Consider the following 25,465-nt stretch of genomic DNA (forward strand, 5'->3'; position numbering starts at 1 on the left):
CCATTAAACGATTCCATGGGCCCTTACCCGCCCAGTGACAGATTCCACGGGCGCTGACCCGCCCGAGCCCGATAACAAAAGATCAAAATACAAAAAATCAACGAACCGATCCACCCAAGCGAGATCGAGATCGAGATCGAGATCGAGATTGAAGGCCGGTTGCGCTTTCCAATTCGATGCACCGAGCTCTATCGCTCTTTCATCTCCCTCTCTTAAAAATTTCTTTCGATTTTAGAAGAAATACTTTTTTTTGGTAGAGGCGGAAAAAGCGAAAATTATCGAGTCCACAATATCATCATAAACGTGTTTTTTCTCCACCTGCAAAAAAACGATGGAAGCGATCCACTGCGCTTATCTGTCGGATTATTCTATCTTTAAACCAACCCAATACGAGATCAATCAAATTCCTTGCAATTTTTTTTTTCCAATTCTTATTTTTATTATTACCTTCTTCTATTCAATACAGCTACGCTCTCTCTCCGCTTCTCTTTCTGCCTCTTTTTCTCAATCTTTATTTGGTGGTGTTTTTGTTCTCCTCATCGCGTTCTTCCTTGACAAATCCCACCGCACATCTCGTCTTCTGTTGGGGTTTTCTTTTTTCATTGCTTGGTTCGTTTCTTCTCCACGCAAGATACCAAATTCCTCTTTTCCGCATCCACGGGGCGGTATAAATTAATGCGTCAAGTAATTCGCTCCATCCAGTTTTACCGTAAAAGAAACCCTAATCGCTAGTTCGAGTTCCAGATCTAGGGTTTCGGCCAATTCGGCCAATGATGGAGATCGCCGATAGCGGGGATGGAAATCCACCGCCGGAAGGCTGGAAGAAGCTTCCCGAGGGTGGCGAGGACAAGCCGCCTAAGCGTAAGATGAAGAGTCCCTACCAGTTAGAGATCCTTGAGAAGACTTATGCCGGTTAGTATTCTTTTAATTTTTGCTCCCCTATTTGTTGTTTTCGATGTTTGTTTCTAGGTCTTGATTTGTTTATGGGATTCCGAGCAGTGGAGACTTACCCGTCGGAGACGGTGAGGGCGGAGCTGTCGGCAAAGACTGGGCTTTCCGATCGGCAGCTTCAGATGTGGTTTTGCCACCGGAGGCTTAAGGACCGGAAGTTTGCCCCAGGGAAGAAGGCAAAGAAGGTGGAGGAGCCTCTGTCGCCTCCGCCATCAGGGAGGGAGATGATTGCACCGCCTGGGAAATCATCTATCTGCCCTAGTTCAATCCCCTTTCCTGTAGGCAGCGGGGAACTGAGAAAGGCCGTTGCAAGGGTGTCACCGGGGGTCTCTAGAATTGGGGCTGAGGTTTCATTAGGTAAGAGGTACTATGAACAGCCTATCCTGGTTCCGCAACCGCGACAACTATCAGTTTTGGAGCTCCGAATCATTGCGTCGGTAGAGGGACAGCTCGGGGAGCCACTTAGGGATGATGGCCCAATTCTTGGTGTCGAGTTTGATCCGTTGCCCCCGGGAGCATTTGGTGCGCCTATTGGTATTGACGTTGATGCTCTCACATGTCTATTGTTTTTTCATGGTTTGCCTTTGTGCAATGTTGGATATTAATTTATGCTATTATTTATATTTATTTTCATTCTTTTTAATTTTGTAAGCACTACATATTTTCTTGATATTTGTTTAGAAATGATAAAGTTGGCCTTGCCATTTATTTAAGCTTTTCACAAGTTGAATCTTTAAATAAGAGCACACAGAAAGATCATGCATATTATTATAAAAATAAAATCTAGTAACATATCGTTTGCTTGGGAGCTGCCTTGGTACCTGAACATGATAAGTTTTAAGTGAAAGTTGACCTTTTTTCTTCATTTTGGAAAAATGCAATGCATGATCAGTATCGAATATAGTATTACTGCTAATTATCTCAATTGGAGTTGGTCATGTTGTGGGTTGATAAGGCTTTTGAGCGAAATAATATGCCATTACTTCTTTGAAAGAACTTCAATTATGAATGAGAGAAAGAAAAATCTGAGAAATACTTTGCTTTTGCTGCTTATTGCTTTAAAATATTATTTAGATCTTTTTATAAGGGCGTTCAAATTTTCATGGCTCTAAATAAAATATTATTGGCCTTTTTGGAAGTAGGTTTTGTTGTTTGAATTTAATTGTTTGGTTAGGCCTCTTTCTTATTACACTAAAATATAAGCATTTGCATAGAATCTTGGAATGTAGCTTTGTAGTCATGAATTAAACTTTAAAATGGATCAAATTCTCATTTGAAATGATGGAATAGATAAGCTAACTTGAAGGCCTAGGCTTAAGAGTTGCAAGATTTGAGACATGAATGAGTACATGGTAATTATCATTTAAATTGTGGATTGGTGATTGGCTTGAATGATGTATTATTGCTATAAATGCACTGTCTTCATGAGTTCTTAGATTACATAGTGGGTTGGAGTGATTAGTAGATTTTCGCTGAAAGAGCATCCAATTTGAAGTATCGATATCAACATGCTGAGACAAAGCTTTATTGTGGATAGTTGATGACTGAATTTTTAATCATAAATAGTAAAAAATGTTGAATGGCCTTATTCAGCATCCATCATTGTTCTTAATTTATGCTGACCTCAAAGTGCTGATTGAGGGGCTTTGGCTGTTGATTTACCTCCATTGACATCCACACCATCAAACTTGCCCAAGTTGTTGTTCTCATCCAACTGATTTTTTTGGTCCTCATGTTGGAAATTGGATGATGCCTATTGTCTCCTCTCCAACCGTCAAACTACTCATTGGTCCTAGCAATTGATGATCACAATGTTTGTGAATCTTCAATGTACAACCAACCCATTTTTGTAGTTTCCATTGCCTTGCCAATCTTACTACCAACCTTCAAATAGACAACTGATCTCCTTGAAAGTTCAATTTACTGACTGAAAATCCTCACCAGAAGCCCATGCCACCAATGACATTACCTATCATTGGATGCCTCCTTTACTTCATCAAATTCTCTTAGCACTAAGTGCTGCACCTGATATCTACAACAATTCCTTGTGTATGAAATATTGGCGGTGGAATGGCGGCCTTCTGATGACTTGGTTAGGAGAGTAGATGTATTCGATTTGACTTATTTTAAGAATGATAGAGATAGACCTAAAAAGACTTGGTTAGAAAATATTAGAAATGACATTTCTTTATTAGATTTAAATGAGAATTTGACTCTTAACAGGACACAATGGAGAAAAATGATTCATGTAGCCAATCCCACATAGTGGGATAAATGCTTGATCATGTTGTTGTTGTTATTGTTGTAATTTCACGAGTGAGGTAATCTTTGTGCAACTCCACCTCTTAGTTATTAACCACAATGGTTGACTGGGATTCTTTAGTACCTCCTTTTGTCTGTGATAAGCCGATTAGCTTTTGCCATAATTTTAACCTTGTAACTTTGTTGTTCCTTGATCCTGTGGCACAATTTGCCTTGCAATGCTCTTTTTTTCTTTGGAAGTTCCTACTTGATTAAAGCTTTATTCTGCATTACTCCTTTAAAATCACTAATAGCTTTCAATAGTTTCTCCCTTTTTACTAGTGTTTGATCTTACATGCATGGTACCATCCTTTCTTCTACTTGCTATCATCATTGCACTTTTGTCACAATCCAAGAATAACCACCGAATGTCAAGACATAACCAAAGTATTATTTTTTTATAAAGCTAAGAGCGAGACGAAAAAATTAAAAATTTCACTTAGGGACTAATTGGTTGCAAATAATAGTGGTGTAAGTAAACAAAATACATGAGTTTTGATTTTTTAAGTATTTTGTATCACGTAAAATAGATGCGAAGTATTTTTTAGGGAAATTAGAATCCGTAAAGACCTTAATTTTTGGGCCATTGTTTTGCTGAAACAGCAAAGCAGAGTACAAGGAATACAATGTAAAAGGAATAAATGTATTTGAAATGTTTTTAGTTGTTTGATGAGTGTAAAATAAATGGACAGCTAATCTCAAGCATAATCTTTGTCCTTGATCATTCATTGATTCTTATCTATTGGTGTCCTCATTCTAGATCATGCCAGATATATCATTGAGCATCGACTTTGTAAATTTGCTTGGGTTGCTGACTACCAATGTTTAAAATTGCGTATTCGGGTATTGATGTGTTTTTCATTCGTGAGGCGAGGCGTAAGCCTCAAGGCGTTTTGAGGCGTAAGCCTCAAAATCAAAAGATTGCGTAAATATAAAATGATAAATTTTTTATATACTCATGAGTGAATAATATAAAACATAAAAAAGCATAAAATATTAAGTGAAATCAAAATATCCCAATAATAAGATAATGTGAAATATAGTTCAACTCAAAATTCTATCTTTTCGAAATCTCAGTATTCTTTTCATTAACATATAATTCCAATTTCCAAAAATAAGTAGCAATGACATATCACATAAGAACTCATAAATCATCAACACTGTCATCACTAAAGGGTTCTTCATTTGAATCATCATTATGATGAATTGCTCTCCCCCCCTTCATCCTCTCCTATAGAGTCCAATGTCGGGCATTTACTTTAAAATTTACGTAAGCTTTAGTATATATACAGCGTGAGGCGAGGCGGGCCTCAACCAAGTTGAGGCGCAAGCTTCATAAAAAAAACTCGAGGCGTAAGCATCGAGACGTTTTTTTTCTGGAATTGCGCAAAGGCGGGCCTCATATTGCGCAATTTTAAACCATGCTGACTACTATCATGTTTCCTATAGGGGAACCTTTAAAAGTATTGAGATTGAAAAATTTTGATATGTTGTGACTTCTTGTGCAATATATTGAAGGAAATATTTTTTTGTTAGTGTCATCTGGACAATCCCTAACTCTTGTTTGTCCATGTGATCCCAATCTTCTTGACTTATCATCATGAGCTTTGGCTCAAAGTGAGACAAAGACGTATGTTTCTTAGGTACGGACAATCCTAGTTTTGTGTTTTGTAGTACCCAAAGTCTTTATATAAACTTTTTGTTTTTAAATCCCTATCTTTGATTAATATTTCTCAATTTTTTTCGAATGTCGCATGCTTTAAGCTTTGATGCCAATTGTAGAGCAAAGCACATCCTTAAAATAATAACATGAATGAGATGGAGGGAGATAAAATAAACCTGATTGAAAAACACATAAGATAAGAATGGCATGAGTGATTTACGTCATTTCGCAATGCTTGCTACATGCATCGCCAGACAAAGAGATATGTTTTTTATTATCGAGACTTATATCAGGTATAATATTTGATACTCAATATTCCTTCCTCTTACTTCTCGGACCCTGTTTTCTTCTCTTTTCTCTATTTATCTTTCAAATCCCTCTTAATCCTTTTTCCTTCTCTCTTAATTTTATACATTTTGTTTTCAATTAGTAAAGCACATTCAAAGTAACGAAGCCAAGGAGCAAATTTAATTTGAATTTGATCTTTTAGAAATTTTCTCATCAATACATCAAATAACACCTATTTATAGTAGAAATGAGAATTCAAATTTGCAACTACTTGCTAAATTCAAGTAGAAGTCCTATTAAAATTTGAAGGCTAAACATATTCCTGCCTTGATTCAAGTAACTAATAAAAAAAATAAAAAAATGAACAACTATAATTTAGGAATGGATAAGAAAGCAACAAATTTGGATGAAATTTATCAATTGGACCCACACATGATCCCATAACATGCTGGCCCACAGAGAGTAGTTGCTGCCAGCCTTATGGCCAACTGTTGCTATGATGATTTTTCTGGATTAGTTCTATGTTCGATGCCCATTTAGTTTTATTTAGGATATTTAGCTGTGTTCCAAGTTCAAGCATCTCTAACTTTTACTTTATTTTTTGTTTATTGTAGTTGTAGCCGACCCTACATAGTGGGATTAAGGCTTGATGATGATGTTGTTGTAGTCGTCACATTGCAAGAAGACTTTATTTTTACTTTTGCTGAATTTACTTGCGTGATGCTTATTTGTTGGTTTCCATGTACGAATTAGCATTGCTCATGTTGTATTCTCCCCATCTCATAAGTGTGATGAGGGGTTCAACAATTCCCACTTATTGGGTGACTACTGAAAAAAATATTGGTTTCCATAGTAATATGTTGCATAATTGGTGTATAAAGGATTTGTGACTTACATAGCTGGAAATGAAGATACAGCGATGCAGTGGTGAACATTTGTGAATGCATATATAATAGTGGACTGTTGAACATTTCCTGAAAATCATCTGGAAAATTGCATCATTTTTAAAATGTGGCACATGAGTAATATTTTTATGCTTGTTGTTCTTCTTCCTTTGCCGACAATCTTGCGACTATATATATATATATGTATGTATGCATGTATATGCTAACATTGTGCTCAGTATGGTGATTCGTATGTTCAAATGGTTAAATATATATGTTATTTTGCTTTCTGTTGTAGCCAGTATGACTGGCAGAAATGATTTAAAAATCAACTTAAAAAAGTAAAAATAAAATAAAAATCAATGCTTGTTTCACTGCCTTGCACGGGGTACTCATTTAGTAGTTAGTTCCTGAGAAGTAATGTCTTTTCTTAACTGGAGCTTCTGATGTCTTACTGATTCAGTGTTTTCGTTGCTAGGATATATGAGTATTGTCATGACAAAAGAATTATAGTGTCTGCTAGCGGAGAAGTTTTGGGAAATGAAGTCACTAATCTTGTGATTATTTCATGCAGGAGAAAACTGAGATTTGTTCATATTGAATCAAGCTCATTAATATTTTATAAGCTGAATTCATTGTTAAATAAAATTTTCATCTTTTTATTGTTTATGATTGCTCCAAGCATGGTCAATTGCCTCATAATTCTTATTTCTTCTTTTTTACGTGCTTCTAAGAATCTGAGACGCCTGCTCATTCAACTCATGTACATGCTTCAAGTCTTCAATTTTTGGATAGACTCGAGAGTTCAGGTAACTATTTTTTTAGATTACAACTATTATTTACTTGAATGCCTTTCATATTGATGAAAATGTTGCTCTTGTTAATTGGCCGTTGCATATTATATACAAGTAGTCATATTCATAATCTTCTATTTTGATGATGATTGTTCCGATTACTAATTTAAGCAGATTCTCTTTTGTTTTATATTTATAACTGTTAAGATTGAAAGTTTAATTTCATAACTACCAAACATTTGCAAGGATTAGATTTGTATTTTGGGTATAAGTACTGAAGATATTGCAAATATTTAGAAGATTTGTGTGTGAGAAAGAGACTTATAGACAAGATTGACAGCTACACTGATAGAAAATCTCTCGCATAGCTAGCATGCTTGTCTTTGAGTTGCAGAATTTTATCGCTACTGACCGTTTACAAGCTTTGATTTGATGGGCAATGTTGAATTTATCAAGAGTTGCATTAGTTTTAGATTTTATTTTACTATGTTGCACCCTTTTTGTGGTTGCAAGTATCTGCCTATGGAAGGAAATTAATGCTGATCAGGGCTTTTACAGTTGTCTTTCCTTGTAGCATATTAATAATCCACAATGAAAGAGAAATTTCCCTTCAAATTCTTAAAATGATAGGAGCGGTCCATTTTACTTATTTAAAGTCTTAAAAAGAATTAAGCCACTTGCATTCATTCAATTTAATGTCGAATTTAATTTTTATAACTTGTGCCCTTCTAATTATTATATTTTCATTATAGGTGATATTAAGGGTTCCCTTTTCTAATTATTATAAGATTTTAAACAAATTTTAAATTTAACTGTAAATATTGAAAGTACAAACAAAGTGAATGCATACCATCTTTAAAGATAGCATAAGGTGAGTGTTCATTTTCAAAATCAGATTCTGTTTTTTTTTAAATCCATTTAATACATGTAATATAATTTATGTACTATTTCCTTTTTAAAATTTTACGTTCAAACAAAGAATGAATTTGAAAAGTTTTTTATTTAAAAATAATTTCATTATATTTTTTAAATTTTTTGTAACAGTTAAATCAAAATAATTTGTTATATCCTTTTATATTTGACTCGATGACAGAAGATCTCTTGAAAATGAATCATTAACTCTGCTATAAGAATGTATCCTAAATACGAATGAAAGATAAAATCTCATTACTTTTATAAAATTTTAATATAACCTTAAATATCAATTTTCTTATCTCCCATGCATTGTATAGTGCTACTTTGTTTATAATGTAATGCACTGTTATTTTCTGAAACTAAAAACTACTTTGTTAAGTTACTTCCTCATCTAATGTAACGTAGCATGCTCAAGGGAACGCATTCTGAAAGGAACATTAGGAGATTTTGTTTAAGAGGAGGAAAATTATTGTTTTACCCACACTCTTTGAGAAATGCATTTGGTTTTTTGACTTTATTGAAATGCAGTTGAGTTTTTGCTGAGTTCCATATTTTTTATTTTCTTCTTTCTGTTGTTAAATTTAAGATGCTTAGTTATTCTGTGATTAAGAATGCTTTCGCTTGCATATAAGGGCATGCATCCTCTCCTAAGCTTTAACCATAATTTGTGGGTATCTGGCTAATGCTTTTTATTTGAGATATTAGCATTTACTCTTTGGTTTGCTTTTGAATTTCTCCTAGAGAATACAAAGGAATCCATAATGCCATATGAAGAAAATCAAAGTTTTTGTGCATACAAATTAAATTTTGTTAGCAATATTGATACTTTGTTGTGCTAGTTCACTTAGGCTTTTATAAATGCATTTGTTGGGCTTCTAATACAATTTTTGCTTCATTTGATGACTAGGACTGTCAACCCAGGGAAAGCAACTCGTTCGATCTTATGATGGGAAGTCAATGAAGGTTTGGTTCTCCTTCACATTATAAAAATTCTTTTACTCTTTAGAAGTTTAGTCAACTCTTATTCAATTTACTAGAGGATGAATCTTTGAATTTATGTAGATTTAGTTTGGAATTGCTTTGGTATGCATGTGCATTCACATATATGCATGTGTCTGTATCCTGTTTTTAAAGGCCTTTTTCGTGGGACAGAGGAAGGTAACATTACCTGTGGCAGCCAAGAGGTGTACGTCCTACAATGCGTACATCTTGTAAACCCAAGACATAGCCTCTAATGCCTGAGACTTCTCTTTAACATATAATAAATATCTTTCATATATTTTTTTAATAAGAATATGATTGGCAAGATTTTTTCCTTTTAATTTTTTAAGAGTTCTGTCCTATTACAAGCCTACAAATTATGGAGCTTGGATTTTGAAACTTATTTTATTTTATTTTCCTTACATTTGATTTTTTGGAAAAATGCACGCAACTACCCTATGATTTATCTAATATATGTTTGACCCTTACATTTAAAAATTAGCATAGAAACCTCTTGTATTTTACTATTTTTTGGGTGAGATCCAAATTTGCATTTGACCCTTTAAGCCATTTGACTAATATATTGAATTGATATGCCAATTATTTAATCACAAAGATTATGCGTGTATTTTTAAGTTATCAAAATGGGTTTTTAGGTCTGGTTCAGGTCCAACATGAAATTGACCTGCCCTTGACTGCTCCAACCCGAACCCGACCCTTCTACACAATTGAGTAAAAAATTTGAACTCGGACTCTACCCGCCTAAAATTTGGGCCAACTCGACTTGTGGACCCGGGTGAGCAAAGAGCAGGGGACATCGAGCGCAAAGTGCAGCTGCGAGTGCAGCTGGGCAGGACGCAGTGTGGATTGGAGTCTGGATGTGGTCACTACTCATGTGGTGCTGGCAGAACTCGGGAGCGAGACACAGCATGCAATCACGTGTTGCGACCGTGCGGGTGGGAGCAGGACATTGTCATGTTTTGCAGGTGGGAGTGAGATGCGGTGCTGGCAGCAGGTAGGGCATGAGAGCAGCGCAATGCTGTGCATGAGGGAGATGGGGGTGGGGATGCGGGTCATTTTCGTGTTAGCGGGTTGACTCGGACCTGACCCGATTTTTCAAACAGGTTGGGAATTAGAACCGAACCTGATCTATTTGTTAGACGGGTCAACCCGAAACCAGATTTTTCTGGTCGGATTTTTGGGTCGGATCATAAATTGACACCCCTATTTTATGTACATGGACTCATGGAGGTAAAGTGCAAATGAGGCTTACCATAAAGAGCGAAGTTCACTTTGCCCTTGTTTTTTAATCATATTTCTATTTATTAAATATTTAAAATGTAGAATATTAGTATGCCTATCCTTGTGACAATCAAATGTATCACCTTACTCCTTCACTAATGATGTCATGTTTTGTATGGACACGTCACATAAGCACTTGATGATATGCAAATGTTGAATTGTCTTTTTTTTTGGGAGGTCTCCACGCTATCAGATTGTGAAGTTATATATATATATATATATGTATGTTCATGTGTGTAGCCTTAGTGCCTGCAATTAGTTTCTGATGGCTGTGATTTTTATTTTTATTTTTTGCCATGCTTTGATGGTTTTAATTGTACACATGTTTCTCATTTTCAGACTTCAGCATTCTTGCCTAGCATGGACCAGTCCTTTTTGCCTAGTTCATTAACTGGGAAAAGAAAAATCGCAGGCAGTGGGGTTCATGCAGTTCATCCACAGGTGCCTCCCAGGACGCTTCAGGAGTATCAGTTCCTTCCAGAGCAGCCAAGCATCCGATCTGAGTCATATGAAAGGGTGCCCCAATCTCATTTTTATGACTCTCCTGTTGCTGCTCCAAGTTCTCGAATGCCATCTTTACCTGCAGGAAGCCAATATCTGCATGGAAATGATCATGTTGCACCTACTTACACTTTCCAAGGTCACATTTCAAGCTCTGGCCTTCTATCACAACAAGCTAGGGAGCAGCTTTATACAAATGAATATGACACTGCTCCGCATGGAAGTCCTTTTGGAAATAGCACAGCTGATCCTCAATTTGGCATCCACCAATCCTTGGGGCTGGAAGACCCATTTTCATCATCTGAGAGGAGGATCATCCGAGAAGAAGATTCATGTCGAACTGATAGAAAACGCAAGGTACATATGTTCTTGTATTTTGCTACTTGAAGGGAATTACTTTATCTTGTTGTTTATGTCCAGTTTTGCTTTGTAGAGTGAAGAAGCAAGGATTGCAAAGGAAGTTGAAGCACATGAGAAAAGGATTAGGAAAGAGCTGGAAAAGCAGGATAGCCTTAGAAGAAAGGTTTAGCTTTATTGATAACAAAATCAACTTCATGATTCTCAAAGGTTGCCAACAAATCTTGTATGGTTTTTGCAGAGAGAAGAGCTTATGCGAAGAGAAATGGAGAGACTTGATCGTGATAGAAGAAAGGAAGAAGAGAGAATGTTGCGGGAAAAGCAGCGTGAGGAGGAGAGGTTTTTGAGGGAGCAAAGGCGTGAGACTGAGCGTAGGGAGAAGATCTTACTTAAAGAAAGTCGCCGGGTTAGTGTCATGACAAGAACTTCTGAAATTCATTAATTCAAATATTATTTTTGTAAATGGTTTGAGTGTAGAGGCGCAGACCATGCACAGATCCTGTTTGGATTCTTGTGGGAGGCCTCTCCAAATTGGAGTAGCCTGCCCAAATACAGCTTGACTTATTTTGTATCGCTACTGTTTTTTTATGGATGATTCAGGCAGAGAAGCTTAGGCGGAAAGAAGAATTGCGAAAGGAAAAGGAAGCAGCAAGACTCAAGGCTGCTAATGAGAGAGCTACTGCTCGCAGGATTGCCAAGGAGTCTATGGAGTTGATTGAAGATGAACGCTTAGAATTGATGGAGCTAGCAGCATCTAGGAAAGGCTTAGCTTCAATAGTTTCATTGGATGGTGAAACTCTTGAGCAACTTGATTCTTTTAGAGGTATACTTTTTCCCATCCCTGTCTCTTTTGCTAAAGTTAGAAGCTGCTTGGTTTTTCATGGAGATATGATTTGATAGATAATATGAATTTCATGGGAATTATATCCTGAGATATTCCAAGTTAACATTTGTTTTTGTACGATTTAGGATTGTTGAATACATTTCCTCCAAAGTCAGTTAAATTGAAAAAGCCCTTTTCAGTTCAACCTTGGATTGACTCTGAGGAGAATGTGGGAAATTTTCTTATGGTAAGTTACATTCTTTTTTTTTTTCTTAATCTGGAATTTTATGTTTAATAATAATAAGTGTTTTATGGTTCAGGGTATACTATTGTGTAATTATAATAAGTGGCCCTTTACATATGGAGGAAGGTCCACATAGTGATTGATCTTTCCCTTCCCTTTAAGAAAGGTCTTCATAATATGGGACCACTTGAGATTGCTTTTCTCATTCAAACAATATGAGGCTTGTAGCCATGGAGTTCCTTTTTAGTCTAATTTTTACCATTTATGATGGAAGACTCATTATATGAGAAATAAAAAATAAGCATAACAAAGAGAAGGAAGAATATCAACAAAAAGAAAAAAAAAAGAACAAATGTTGGAAGAAAGAAATGCTAACCTTCGCTCTGATATCATGTTGAATGTAGAAATACGAAAAATTACTTTGAATTTTATTGTTTCCTTTTTTATACACAGATTGGAGGTATTTATAGTCTACTCAAAAAAATAATACATTTGGAAAAAGGCCAGTGCAATTTACACTAAGTTAATAAAAAGTCTAGAAAGGAAGGCCAGCAGCTTGGTGAAGGGAGAGGAGCATATGGATTGCAATCTAATGATTACAAGGGAGAACATTCAGTTACTAAGCTTCTCAATCTGTGTGATCAATTAATCTCACTATGATTGACTGCGTAGTGGGATCCACTACTCTAGGGGGAATTTGGGTGGATGCAAGGAGGGAGTGCGTTCCAGGATGTGGGAACCCACAATCTTCAGCATTTTATATCTTCATATTAAAAATATAGTCTCCTAAGTTGATGTGATGATGAATTTATTTGTTGAGCCTCCAACCATTTGGTTGAGCAGTATTTCCTTGGTCTTTAAAATGGAGGTCTAAAACTTGAATAATTGCGGAAAAAAAGTTGAATATTTCTATATATTTTTAGTAAATATTTGTGAAAATCTAGAACTATGACTTGTGATGGTCTTATTCTTTGAAATTGGAGTTAATATTTGATACAATTATCATGAATCACTTTTAAAATGGATTTTATTGACTTCAATTTGATGATTTTCAGGCTTGGAAGTTTTTAATTACATTTGCTGATACCCTTGGACTTTGGCCATTCACCCTGGATGAGTTTCTTCAATCCCTTCATGATTATGTAAGTTGGCTACTTATTACCAAATTATATTTCCATATTGTACAATCTTCTTACTGCATGTGTGGATATAAGTAGTTTGATAATAAGAGAAGGGTCTTGAAATAGTATGGCCCTCCAGCTTTGCTTGAGTTCATTTGGGTGTTGGAGTTGTCCCATTTAACATATATGTTAACTAGACAATTTCTATTTGGTATGAATCTTTCGTTTTAGGTTTTTAACCTTTTATTTTAAATTTTGAATTTTTATATGCTTTGTTTGCATTTTCAATTCCTAATCAAGGGCTTATCTTGTAGAAATTCATCTTGCCTATATATCAATAGACAGTCCTTTAGGAGATCTATATTTATGCATATAAAAAATATAATTTCATGTTGTCTCGATGGAAAATCTTGAAAAATGATAATAGAAAGTGTTATGATTAATGGGTTTGGGCTTTGGACAAAAAGTAAATTACTAATATTAATTTAAGTATGATATAAATTAGAATTTATGTGTGGTGAAATTATCAAGTATAAACAAATTATGTTAAAGAGAGTTCTGAAGTAGCATTTTGGTTTGGGGGCATAAACAATATATGATATATGCACTATTAAGACAGATAATTAATCTTAGGGCTCATATTGTTGCTTGTAATTAGTAATAATGATGAAATTTGTTAGATTATGTAATTTGGTAATACTCTCGCATATAATTTTGTTTCACATGCAAAGTTGACAAAATAAAGTTTATTAGTTTTTGAACTGGTTTGCTTCTACAAGCAACCACATTTGTCCTTGAATAAATAAACAGATGGTCACATATTTTCAAAGAATTATAAGCTATTGCATCAATCATGACATGGTTGATTGTTATTTATGAAAATTTTTCTTAGCCATTTCTATCATCATCTTTTCTTCCTTTTTGAGGATTTGCCATTTTACCAGTTTTATGTTACTTATTGGTGAGCTTGAGCTGTTTAAGCTATAAAAACCGAACAGTTCCAGCTTGAGTAGAGTAATATGCCAAACTGATAATGTGTTATCAGCTAATCTGATGTGGTTCCATTGAGGAAGTTTTTAAGAAAATGTCAGAACATGAATTTTTCTTCGAAAGAAATAATGAAGTGGCCTTTTCTAACTATATTTTATGAAAGTTGAAGCATCTAGGATCTGTTAGAATCAAAACAGGATTTATTTGAATAATCCAAATGATGACATAATAGATGAAGCATTAAAAAATGAAATTAGGTACTGTGGGCATATATAATGGAGTGTGGAAGATGCTCATATAAGGTGAATGAAAGAAATTGATGTTAAAAGAAGGGGGGTAGATCTAAGGTATATGGGAAAAAATTGAACACGTGCACAAAACATTAACAGTGCCTTCCTTAACTCACAAGAAGGAATAATGATCTAACTAAGTTAGATCATAAGTTGAAAGGATTTATTTTGATTATGCGCATAGCGCAATAGTAAGATTGTGATGCACTCACTACCACCAACTTGTGTGGGAAAACGAGGCTGTATTCTTGTCATTAGTAGCTCATGATATCATTCTCTGACCTTCTCTTGCATCTTTTAGAACTTTAAGTCTGGTAGTTAACAAGAAGTTATCATCAAGAGTAATTCCATGTTTATTTCCAGTTCTTTGCATGAAAGAAGGGAAAGTTTTACGGGCAACATTTAGGCCTTAAACCACTAAGGGAATGTTTTAATATATTTTTTTGGCAACATCCATCCTTGACAGCAAAAACCTTGGAAGACTTAAACTTTAAAAAATTGCTCATGAAATTGAAGCCCCTGAATTGTTAAACAATTAAAACAGTTGAGTGTCGGAAAATTTATCTTTGAATTGTCTTGATACTGAAGAGCAGTAGAAATTGTTGTGCTAAGCTTTTAGTTATATATTCAACCAATTAAAGTTCAACTGGGAATGTTAGAGGGGTTTGTTCTTGCCAGCAGTATTACTTGGAATGCCACTGATACAAGTGTTCTTGTTCATGTCTATGGACGAGGAATATTTGATTAAATAACAAGCTATGGAGTGTTTAGAAGCTACTAGCAAGGACAATGAATATGAGTACAGCGTTAGTAGAGGTGGATTACCCTGTTTTGTCGTTTGAGTTTGATTTTGGTCATGAACAAATAGTCCACTATTTTTTTTCATTAATAGTTTGAAACTCTAGCGACTTGGGTTATGTTTTGGTTGTTGTAGATTTAAATCATTCGTATCCTAGAATCTGTTTAACCATTGAAATAATGTTGTTATTGTTTCCTTCACAGTTTATTTCCTTGTATCTGTCATGGACATTATGGTCTGAAAATAGTCTACATTGCTTAATTATTATATAATTTTGATTTGAACTCTAATTATCTCTTGGAACATCAAATAAAATGGCCAATACTATACATTTTAATACCTGCTTGCCCACCTTTTTAATGTTTTGCTGATGGAATAGTGGAATTGATCTGCCTTTGCCAGCTAATTGTGATTGGCTCCTTACTTGTTTTTTGTACATGTGTCTTCCTGAAGGATTCACGGTTGTTGGGAGAAATACATGTTGCATTGCTTAAATCTGTTATTAAAGATATTGAGGAATTTTCAAGGACTCCAGCTGTTGCACCAGGAGTTAATCAAAATAGTGTTGCTAATCCTGGTGGAGGTCATCCACATATTGTTGAGGGGGTGTGCATTCCTCATCTTTATTCTACTCTTTATTTGCTTTCATGTTTTTCACATTTGTATTTCTCTACTAGGCCTATGCTTGGGGTTTCAATATCTGCAGTTGGCAGCAACACTTGAATTACTTTACATGGCCTGAAATATTACGACAGTTTGCTCTTTCGGCTGGTTTCGGTCCTCAATTGAAGAAAAGAAATGTTGAACGGACATATTTCCGCGATGGCCATGAGGTGTGGTTTTGTAGAAGTTGCTTTGAATTCAGCTTTATTGTCTTGTTTTTTGTAATTCAGAAATAATGTGCTGTTCGGTGTTAGATTAATCTCCTATTGTTTCAGTTTAACCATTTGTCCCATATATAAAAATATAAAAAAGAAAACTAGCTAACCTAAGAAGCCTGATAGTTGTCATGAAGATCAAATATAATAATATATAAGAAATAACATTCTCCAAATTAAATGACTATGATATTGTATTCTATTTGTTTTTCTTTTAATTACATGAGGAATTAACTAAAATTTCTCTCTTTCTCTATCTCTGTCTATTTTTGTGATGGCCATGAGGTATGTTGAGGGTGTGTGTGTATATATATATATATATATATATATATATATTATGTATGCATGTGTATATGTTAATCATTTTGTTGAATTTATGCTTCTTGGGATTTGACTATTCTTCAGTAATGCTGATGTGACCATACAGTCATTCTATTTACATATTGGCTACTGATTTTACAAAATTAGGGCCAGTTTTTTGTTTTTATTTTTTAAGTTGAGGCAATCCAGAACCCCTTCTATTATAATTAAAAAAAAAATGTAAATGAGAGCATGAGTGAGAATCCAAGCTCTCATGATGGATGCTTTTCGCACTGTCTGACAGTTCGGTAGCTATCCAAAGATGTGATATTTGGTTTTGTTAGATAAATTCAGAGCCATCTACAGATTTACATCTGCTGGGAACAATCCGCCACATTTGTGATCTATGACTGTTCTCAACCGTTATTAATACTCTGAACTTGAAGTCAGATGCCATCTATTGACTAAAGCTGCTTGCCTCTTTTTTTCTTAAAATGTAGCAGTCCAAGTAAGGTCATAAAAGAGCTAGTTATTTGATTATGGGGGTGCCATCTAGGGCTAATGTCTGGATGTAATTTTGACGATATGGAGTTTTTTTTTTCTTTTTATTGATGAACTGCATCCCATGTATTATAGAGTTATCAACCTCTTCTGAAGACATCTTTTGTGGTTATATATCAATCTGATTCATAAAATCTTTTGAAGTAACTCAAAAGAAGCTCTACTGAGCTTACATTGTATAACTTTACATGTACCTGAAGTGTAGCACAAATAGGAGATTAGAAAATGAGATTTTTGATTTTTTTTTTGTTTGTGATTTTGCTATTAAATTGTCTTGTAATCCTTGTTTAATTTTCTATTTGATTAATTGATCATCTAAACTTAATGGGTTAAACATAAATTTATATCTTGAGTGATATTAGGGATCAAGGCCTTGAATAGTTTTTTACTACTGGTCAGACCATTATTAATGAACAAATTGTTTCAATATTAATGTAAGAATTTTGGCGATGTGTGAGAATATACGTTTATTGGAGGATCAGCCCTTGATGAGTAAAATGAGTGTAAATCACTGATATGGTTATCATCTTAACACTAGCCATTGCATGATTATTATGAGAATTTGTACTTGCCAATTTATCATACAGTTAACTGAAGGATTAATGACTCGTTAAATCTCAATACATGGTTGTTTCTGATGAGCCTGGTTAATAGACGATTTCTGCTTGTTGAACACTTCACTGAATGAATCCACTCATGTCGGGTTGTTTCATTCTTACCGGACATACACTGCATTTAGTTTCAGTTGGTCTTCGCAATCTTGTATTTTTGTTATTCTAATTAATCTAATCCGCAACTATGCTGGGGATACCAAGGCGAGATATAAAAAACAGATCTGATTTAAATATGGCGAAAAAGAAGACCTTTCTGAAGTAGGTCAGGACTGGTGCAGTACTTGTATTTTAAAGTTTTAATTGGCATACATGTTTTTTTATGACTCATGTTGGACACAATAAAGGATTAATCTTAATGAGTCTCTGCTTTTCCTTGTCTTCGGCCATAAAGGGTGTAAGAGACTGAATTTTTGAGCTACAATATATAAATGGCATAATTAGTGGAGTACAGAGCAACATGTCTATAGTTTGTATGTCAACAATTTGTTAAACTGATGCGGAATATTATGCAAGATTTACGGATCAAGGCATTATCATAATCATTATTTTAAGTTTTAGGCTTTTGTTGAAAAGATGCTCATAACTGGATCATATTTGTTTCTTGTAATCTATGCATGTTTAATTCAATTGCAGGGTAATGATGGGGAGGATGTTATATCAACTTTACGGAATGGTGCAGCTGCTGAAAATGCTGTTGCTTTGATGCAAGTAAGAGGATACAATCACAGGCGTAGGCCTCGCCACCGGTTGACCCCTGGGACTGTCAAATTTGCAGCATTTTATGTTCTTTCCCTTGAAGGAAGCAAAGGCTTAACAATACTAGAAGTTGCAGAGAAGATTCAGGTAAATGCTACATATTTCAATTTGCTTTCTTCTATTGGATCTCTGATTGATCCCTGACTTCCCTTTTTTTCTTCAGAAATCTGGATTGAGAGACCTTACAACCAGCAAAACTCCAGAGGCATCCATAGCTGCAGCATTGTCACGGGATACAAAGCTTTTTGAAAGAACTGCTCCTTCAACTTACTGCGTACGCACTGCATTCAGAAAAAATCCTGTTGATGCTGAAGCAGTACTTGCAGCTGCCAGGGAAAAAATACAAATATTTCAGTGTGGGCTTTCAGACTCTGATGAAGTTGAGAAAGATGCAGAAGATGTGGATGATGGTGAAAGGGATGAAGATTCTGAATTTGAGGGTGCTGATGATCCTGAGGTTGATGATTGCAGTGTGGAAGTAAAGATGAACAAGGATTTGCCTTGTATGACTAAATTAAAAGGAGTTGTACCATCAAATTCCGTGAATAATAAAAAGAAGGAAATTCTCTGTGATGGTATTGTGCTAACGCCACCCTGCAGTTTAAGAAATTCTGATAAAGATTTTCAAGTGGATACTCTAGTACATTCCAACCAAGCATCCATTTCAGGCGCCATTAAATCAACTGAGATCAGTTCAAACTGCAATGGAGGGCGGAATACTAATATGGAAGATGCAGAAATTGATGAAAGCAACTTGGGTGATCCATGGGTTCAGGGTCTAACAGAAGGTGATTATACTGATCTAAGTGTTGAGGAGCGCCTTAATGCATTGGTCGCTTTAATTGGTGTGGCTATTGAGGGAAACTCAATACGTGTAATTCTGGAGGTATTTGCATGAAAATGTTTGTCATACTTTTTCTTTTCTATTCATATTTTGTTTTTCTATGATCATTCTTTCCCATTATTTTGGCTAAACAAATGTCATGCAGGAACGCTTAGAAGCAGCAACTGCTCTTAAGAAGCAGATGTGGGCTGAAGCACAACTTGACAAAAGGCGGTATAAAGAAGAATATTTGAACAAATCACAGTATTCTTCTTTCTTGAATTGCAAGCCTGAGTCTACCCAAGTAATCGTTGGTACAGAAGGAAGTCAGACTCCTCTGCAACTTCCTTATACCAAGGAAAGTGATGGAAACCTAGAATTTCTCAGCAATGATCAATTTCCTGATGTAAGTAATCTTAATAATATTCATAATATGTCAACTGAGAGGCATGTATTAGGACAAGAACTTTCCACAAATCCCGACTCCTTTCCACTTCAACATTATGGGCATGCTGCAGAGAAGCCACGCTTTCAGTTAAAGTCATATATTGGTCATAAGGCAGAACAACTTTACGTGTATAGGTCTTTACCACTAGGTCAAGATCGCAGGCGTAACAGATACTGGCTATTTTCGACTTCTACATCTCCCAATGATCCTGGCTCTGGAAGAATCTTTTTTGAGTCTAAAGATGGTTTCTGGAGGTTAATTGATTCAGAGGAGGTATTGCATTCTCACTTTAAACTTGTTGAACATAGGAACTCTGCTAGTTATTTTGATTGTGAAACTTTGTATGAAAGCAAACTAACCATTGTTATCTAGTTGGCTTTTCTGCTGCGTAGGATAGATTTGTTATTCATGCTATTTAATGGATCTCTTTTGAGCTTTTATAATAAATTATTTGCTGCCTCAAAATTTTCTTGTTCAGACTTTTGATACTCTTTTGGCTGCTCTTGATACACGTGGGATAAGGGAATCGCATCTGCATTCTATGTTGCAAAGAATTGAGACAACCTTCAAAGAAGCCCTGACAAGGCATAAAAAACATTTCCCTTCAACAAACACAAATGAATTTCTTTTTAATGGAGGGTCCAATGAATTGATTCCTAGTCCAGATTGTTATGCTGAGCACGATAGTCCTAGTAGTGTACACAGTGGTGTGACCTCTGACACCATAGAGTACTCCAAATCTTTCAGGGTTGATTTGGGGCGGAGTAAGATGGAGAGAAATTCAGCACTAAAGAGATACCGGGTTTTCATTAAATGGATGTGGAAAGAATGTTACAACTCTCTTGTTTTATGTGCCATGAGGTATGGTAAGAAAAGATGTTCAGAGCTACTGCAAACATGCCACATTTGTTATCAGTCTTACTTCATGGAAGAAAGGCACTGTACCTCTTGCCACAGAATGTTCAAATCCATCCATAAGGGTGATGCTATGTTTGCAGAGCATATTGCTATTTGTATAACAAAAAGGAAAACAGACAAAGAATCCGAAAGCCAAATACTTGATTCCTCACTTCCTATGGGTGTCCGTTTACTAAAGGCACAATTGTCCTTGATTGAGGTGAGTACTAGTGTTAAATAGCTAATTACAATTATTACTATTTTACATTTTAACATGTTATGCCTTTTTCTGTGCAGTAAACTCGTGATTCTTATGATGTTCTTATATTCTCCTTGCAGGTTTCTATTCCTGCAGAGGCTCTTCAGCCTTTCTGGACAGAGGGTTATCGAAAGTCATGGGGTGTCAAGCTAAATTCGGCATCATCTGCTGATGATTTTCTTCAGGTAATCAATCTGACTCTCATCTGCTTTGCGTGATGGGTTTTGTATATTATCTTTTGAATATGTTGAGATGATTTCAGACGTAGAACGCAGCTGTGAGGTAATTACTTGTTATCCATTTTCTTATTGCTTTACATATAATTGATGATGTTGGAGGAACCGTGAATTGCTATGCCAAATGGGACATAGTTTCAGTCAGCATTTTCTAATGTTTACTCGTAGACAAGTTTGCTCAACTCTTTCCAATTGTTTATTATGAAAAATTCAACTAATTCAAATTTTTAATAAACTATCTTAATTAAGAACAATAAGTTTCTTACTTTTATTATCCATTTTCTGGAAAAATTACCGTTTTTCTGATTTGTCAACTTATTCTCGCCATTTCCACTCTCTGGATGCTACAATCTATTATTATGATGCTTCTGTTTATTCAGTATTTATCCTGTTTATTTTGTTCACTTGTTTAGAAACAGACAGGTGGAGCTCTGGTATCTTTTTTAGTGGCAAAAGGAAATTCAGTTTTTTTTTTTTTTGATAATTTTTGTTGAATACTGATTAACAGATCGTCCAGTTATGAATACTGAGTGAAATCTCTGGTCCTTTGTTTTTTTATTTTTCGTTTATATTGTATGATGTTTGTATCCTAACAAAAATAATATGCTGTCCAAGAACAAGAAGCTCCTTATGTTTTATTTGTTTTTTTTTTCCGTTTTGTATATTTTTTTCCCAACCTTCTCCTCTGCCACCTAGTTTTGGAGGAAGAAACCTCAGCGTATTATTTTTTCAGTGGGTATAAATTGACACGCCTTTTGAAGCACAAACAACAAAGAAAGAAGATAAAAATTGCAGAAATACTCCAACAGTGGCTGATTTTTTGGATTATAACTTCAATACGAAAGCATATAATGGTCTATGATTAGAGAGGTAAATCACCTCTCTCAAACAACCTAGACGTCGCTAGGTAGCTATCACTGAAAAGACTACAACAAACTCAATCAAAATAGAACTCTAATACAAATTAACTAGCTCTTAAATAAGCTATTCCTATTTGCCCCCAAAATAGCCTTATTGCCTTAATTTTCTCCTTTATTTTGAATTCAAATTGGCATTGAACAGTGATTAATTTTCTTATTTATTCCTTCTCCATGCATATGGAATCATAGTTTTGCTGGGCCCACAAGGGGGGCCGAACCTTCTTTAGTTTTCTTTGGTCCCGCCCCCGTCCGCCCCCTCCTACTGGACTGGTCTTGCTGTCGTATCAATGCTCCTCTCCTCAAAATGCATCTTGTCCTCAAGGTGGAAGGATGAGAACTATCTCCTAATCTTTCATAGGGCTCCCATTTAGCTTTATAGTAAGGTAGATCCCTTCCATCGATCAAGGACCTCCATTGCTCCTATCGTCCCTTGCGATGCTCCCCTGATCTTCTTAGGTTCCAGAATCACTTCCATGTCCTCAGTTAAAATCATCGATAGTGAGGAAGATGGTGTGTGATCTCCGATAGTGTGCTTCAGTTGTGATACATAGAATACTGCATGGATGGATGGATGATGATGCTTGTAACCTCAGACGATAGGCTACTGCCCTAATGCGATCCATTACCTCATAAGGACCAAAGTAGCGTGGGGATAGCTTCTCATTCGTCCTCTGGCTAGTTTCTTTTGCATATATGGTCTTAATTTCAAATAAACTCTGTCCTCATTTGTGTTTATTTTTCTTCTTTTTCATAAGTTGTTGAGCCCTCAATATATGCCTTTTGAGTTCTACTAGTATCCTGCCCCTCTCCTCCAAGTACTAATCTAAACTGGACACTGGTGTAGTGCTCTACCCATAGGGGTACCTCCAAGTACTAATCTAAACTGGACACTGGTGTAGTGCTCTACCCATAGGGGTGGGTACCTCCCATACAAAATCCTAAAGGGGGTTGTTTGTGCGGCTGTGTGGAAGGATGTATTGTACCAATACTTTGCCAATGCTAACCATTTGGCCCGTAGTTTTGGTGTGTAAGATATAAAACAACGCAACAATGCCTACATGTTCCTATTGACTACTTCCGTTTGGCTTCTCGTCTATGGGTGTATGTTGGCTCCTTTTTAAGATCGTCCCCTGCAACTTGAATAGATCCATATAAAAATGGCTAAGGAATACTTTGTCTCTGTCTGATATTATTGATATTGGAATGCCATGTAAGCACACTCTCTCAGATAAAGACTGTGACAACTGATATAGCGGTGTAGGGATGTTTCAGCGAAATGAAATGTGCATACTTGCTCAATTTGTCTACCACCACCAGTATCACTGAATTTCCCTCTGAGCATGTCAAACCCTCGATAAAGTCCATGGTCACTTCCTCCCAGACCCCTTTAGGTAAATCTAATGATTGCAGTAATCCCCTATTGCTATAGTCAGGTACTTATGCCTCTAGCACACATCGCACCTCACCACCATGTCTTCCACATCCCGATGCATCTCCGCCCAATATAGCTTAGCAGATAGTCGGCTGTATGTCTTCTGTACTCCTGAATGCCCCTCTCTCACACTGCCATGAAATTCCAGTAGACGCTTGGGAATGTAACTTGAGGACCGTGAGAGTACAAACCTCCCTTGGTAGAGTAGTTGTTTCCCCCTCAGAGCATAACCGGAGTGACTGTTTGGGTCATTCTACAACTCTTCCCTGATCTTCCTCAACCCTTCATCCTGCTAAATCTCTCTCTTCAATGCTTCCCAATCTAAGGTCATTGGTACTAATAAGGCTGCCAACTATGGCTCCTTGACCCTTGTGGACAATGCATTTGCTTCTTTGTTTTCTAGGCTCGGTCGGTATTGGATCGACATCTCTGGTGCTCCACCATGACTATCTGATGCTCTAATAAATACTTCAAACTACTTTGGTCTGTTCTGACTATGAAATGTCTCCCTAACAAATAGGGCCGCCACTTGTGAAATTCCAACACAATCACCAGCAGCTCCCGTTCATACGTTGACTTGAGCTTTGCCTTGGTTGTGAGCACTTGGTTGAAATATGCATTAGGTTTCTAATTTTGCATGAGTATTGCTCCTAACCCATAACCTGATGCATCTGTCTCCACCACAAATGGTCTCCCAAAATATGGGAGCGCTAATTTAGTACACTGGTCATAGTTGTCTTCAACTCTTTGAAAGCTTGTGTCGCTTTCTTTCTCCACTTGAAGTTATCCTTCTTCCTTTATTAAAGTCTTGTTATGGTGTCGTATTCCTTCACAAATTTCTGGTAGTAATTGGTGAGCCCTAAGAACCCCCATAGCCCCCTCAAGTTCTTAGTAAGAGGGTAGTCCATGATAACCTAAATCTTGAACTGGATTGCTGACACCACCTCTCTAGACACCACATCCCTAAATACTCAATCTTTGATTGCCCAAATGCGCACTTTTTCCCATTGGCAAACAATTGAAGCTCCCTCAAGGTCTCCATTATTATCTTCAACGGCTCCCAGTGTTCTGTCTCAGTCTTGCTGTATATCAATATGTCATCAAAGAATACCAAGACAAACCTTTAGAGATATGGCTGGAACACTCGGTTCATAAGTGAATGGAAAGTGGCAGGGGCATTATTGAGGCCGAAAGGCATCACTAGAAACTCATAGTGCCCTTCATGTGTCCTAAAGGCCATCTCATGTTGTTTCATCTTGATTTGATGGTATCCTGACTTCAAATCACTCTTGAAGAAAATCATTGCCCCAAATAACTCATCTAAGAGTTCATCAATCACCGAGATGGGAAATTTTTCCAACACAATTTCCTTATTCGAAGCCCTACAATTCATATAGAACCTCCAACTACCATCATTCTTCTTCACCAGCATAACAGGACTAGAGAAAGGGCTCACATTAGGCCCGATAATCCCTGCTTCCATCACTTCTTGACTATGATGCACTGACACGGACACGGCGACACGGACACGATACGTCACGGACACGTGACACAGCAATTTTAAAAATATAGGACACGGGTGCGGCGTGTACACGACATAATAATTTTTTAATATAATATATAAAAATTAAGGTGACATTATAGTAAAAATGTCAAGCAATAATAAATCAATTTCATGATAAGTTGATAACTTATTTAGCTTATAACATAAAGATGTTTAGTACAAAATATTTAATACAAACACAAAAATATAAGCAAAAAACCATTTAATACAACATGAAGGTCTAACTACTCAATAGAGGGAATGATGAAATTAGATTCAGATGTTGGTCTTTGGCCTTCAATATCATCATCATTGAATATCATTGCTTCCAACTCTGGTTCATCTAGAGAAAGATTTGCAACCTCCAATAATCCCATATCATCAAGGCACTCGAACCCATCTCTAGCAACATCCCACATCTTGTTATCACCTGTCATATAAAGTGGGGTTTTCCTTGATAGAAGACGAAGATTTGTATGCACATAAACTAAATCTTCAGCACGTTGTGGAGTTATTTTATTCCTCTTCATTGATTGAATAATTTTGAAGTTCTGCTTGTTTTTAAAGTTCGTAAGTTGTTTGTATGTGAAGATA

General features: G+C 36.0%; 1 protein-coding gene and 1 long non-coding RNA gene across 2 annotated transcripts in view; one reads left to right on the plus strand and one right to left on the minus strand.

Annotated features, from left to right (window-relative positions):
* Positions 1–230: 230 nt before the first annotated feature.
* Positions 231–25,465, plus strand: part of LOC110100339 (homeobox-DDT domain protein RLT2) — a 35,508-nt gene continuing 10,273 nt past the window's right edge. Inside the window, exons 1-17 of the mRNA XM_020827790.2 lie at positions 231–912; positions 1,000–1,485; positions 6,822–6,896; positions 8,704–8,759; positions 10,419–10,937; positions 11,014–11,103; positions 11,179–11,343; positions 11,538–11,760; positions 11,907–12,007; positions 13,060–13,146; positions 15,658–15,810; positions 15,882–16,037; positions 18,191–18,400; positions 18,477–19,199; positions 19,303–19,857; positions 20,063–20,701; positions 20,821–20,925. Of these exons, the coding sequence (XP_020683449.1) occupies positions 771–912; positions 1,000–1,485; positions 6,822–6,896; positions 8,704–8,759; positions 10,419–10,937; positions 11,014–11,103; positions 11,179–11,343; positions 11,538–11,760; positions 11,907–12,007; positions 13,060–13,146; positions 15,658–15,810; positions 15,882–16,037; positions 18,191–18,400; positions 18,477–19,199; positions 19,303–19,857; positions 20,063–20,701; positions 20,821–20,925 (4,485 nt within the window). The 5' untranslated portion in view covers positions 231–770. The remainder of the gene's footprint in view (positions 913–999; positions 1,486–6,821; positions 6,897–8,703; positions 8,760–10,418; positions 10,938–11,013; positions 11,104–11,178; positions 11,344–11,537; positions 11,761–11,906; positions 12,008–13,059; positions 13,147–15,657; positions 15,811–15,881; positions 16,038–18,190; positions 18,401–18,476; positions 19,200–19,302; positions 19,858–20,062; positions 20,702–20,820; positions 20,926–25,465) is intronic.
* LOC114579927 overlaps positions 12,242–25,465 on the minus strand; it is a 20,332-nt gene continuing 7,108 nt past the window's right edge. Inside the window, exon 3 of the long non-coding RNA XR_003701170.1 lies at positions 12,242–12,252. This is a non-coding gene — a long non-coding RNA (uncharacterized LOC114579927). The remainder of the gene's footprint in view (positions 12,253–25,465) is intronic.

This window comes from Dendrobium catenatum, unplaced genomic scaffold (assembly GCF_001605985.2).
Source record: "Dendrobium catenatum unplaced genomic scaffold, ASM160598v2 fragScaff_scaffold_72, whole genome shotgun sequence".
NCBI lineage: Eukaryota > Viridiplantae > Streptophyta > Magnoliopsida > Asparagales > Orchidaceae > Dendrobium > Dendrobium catenatum.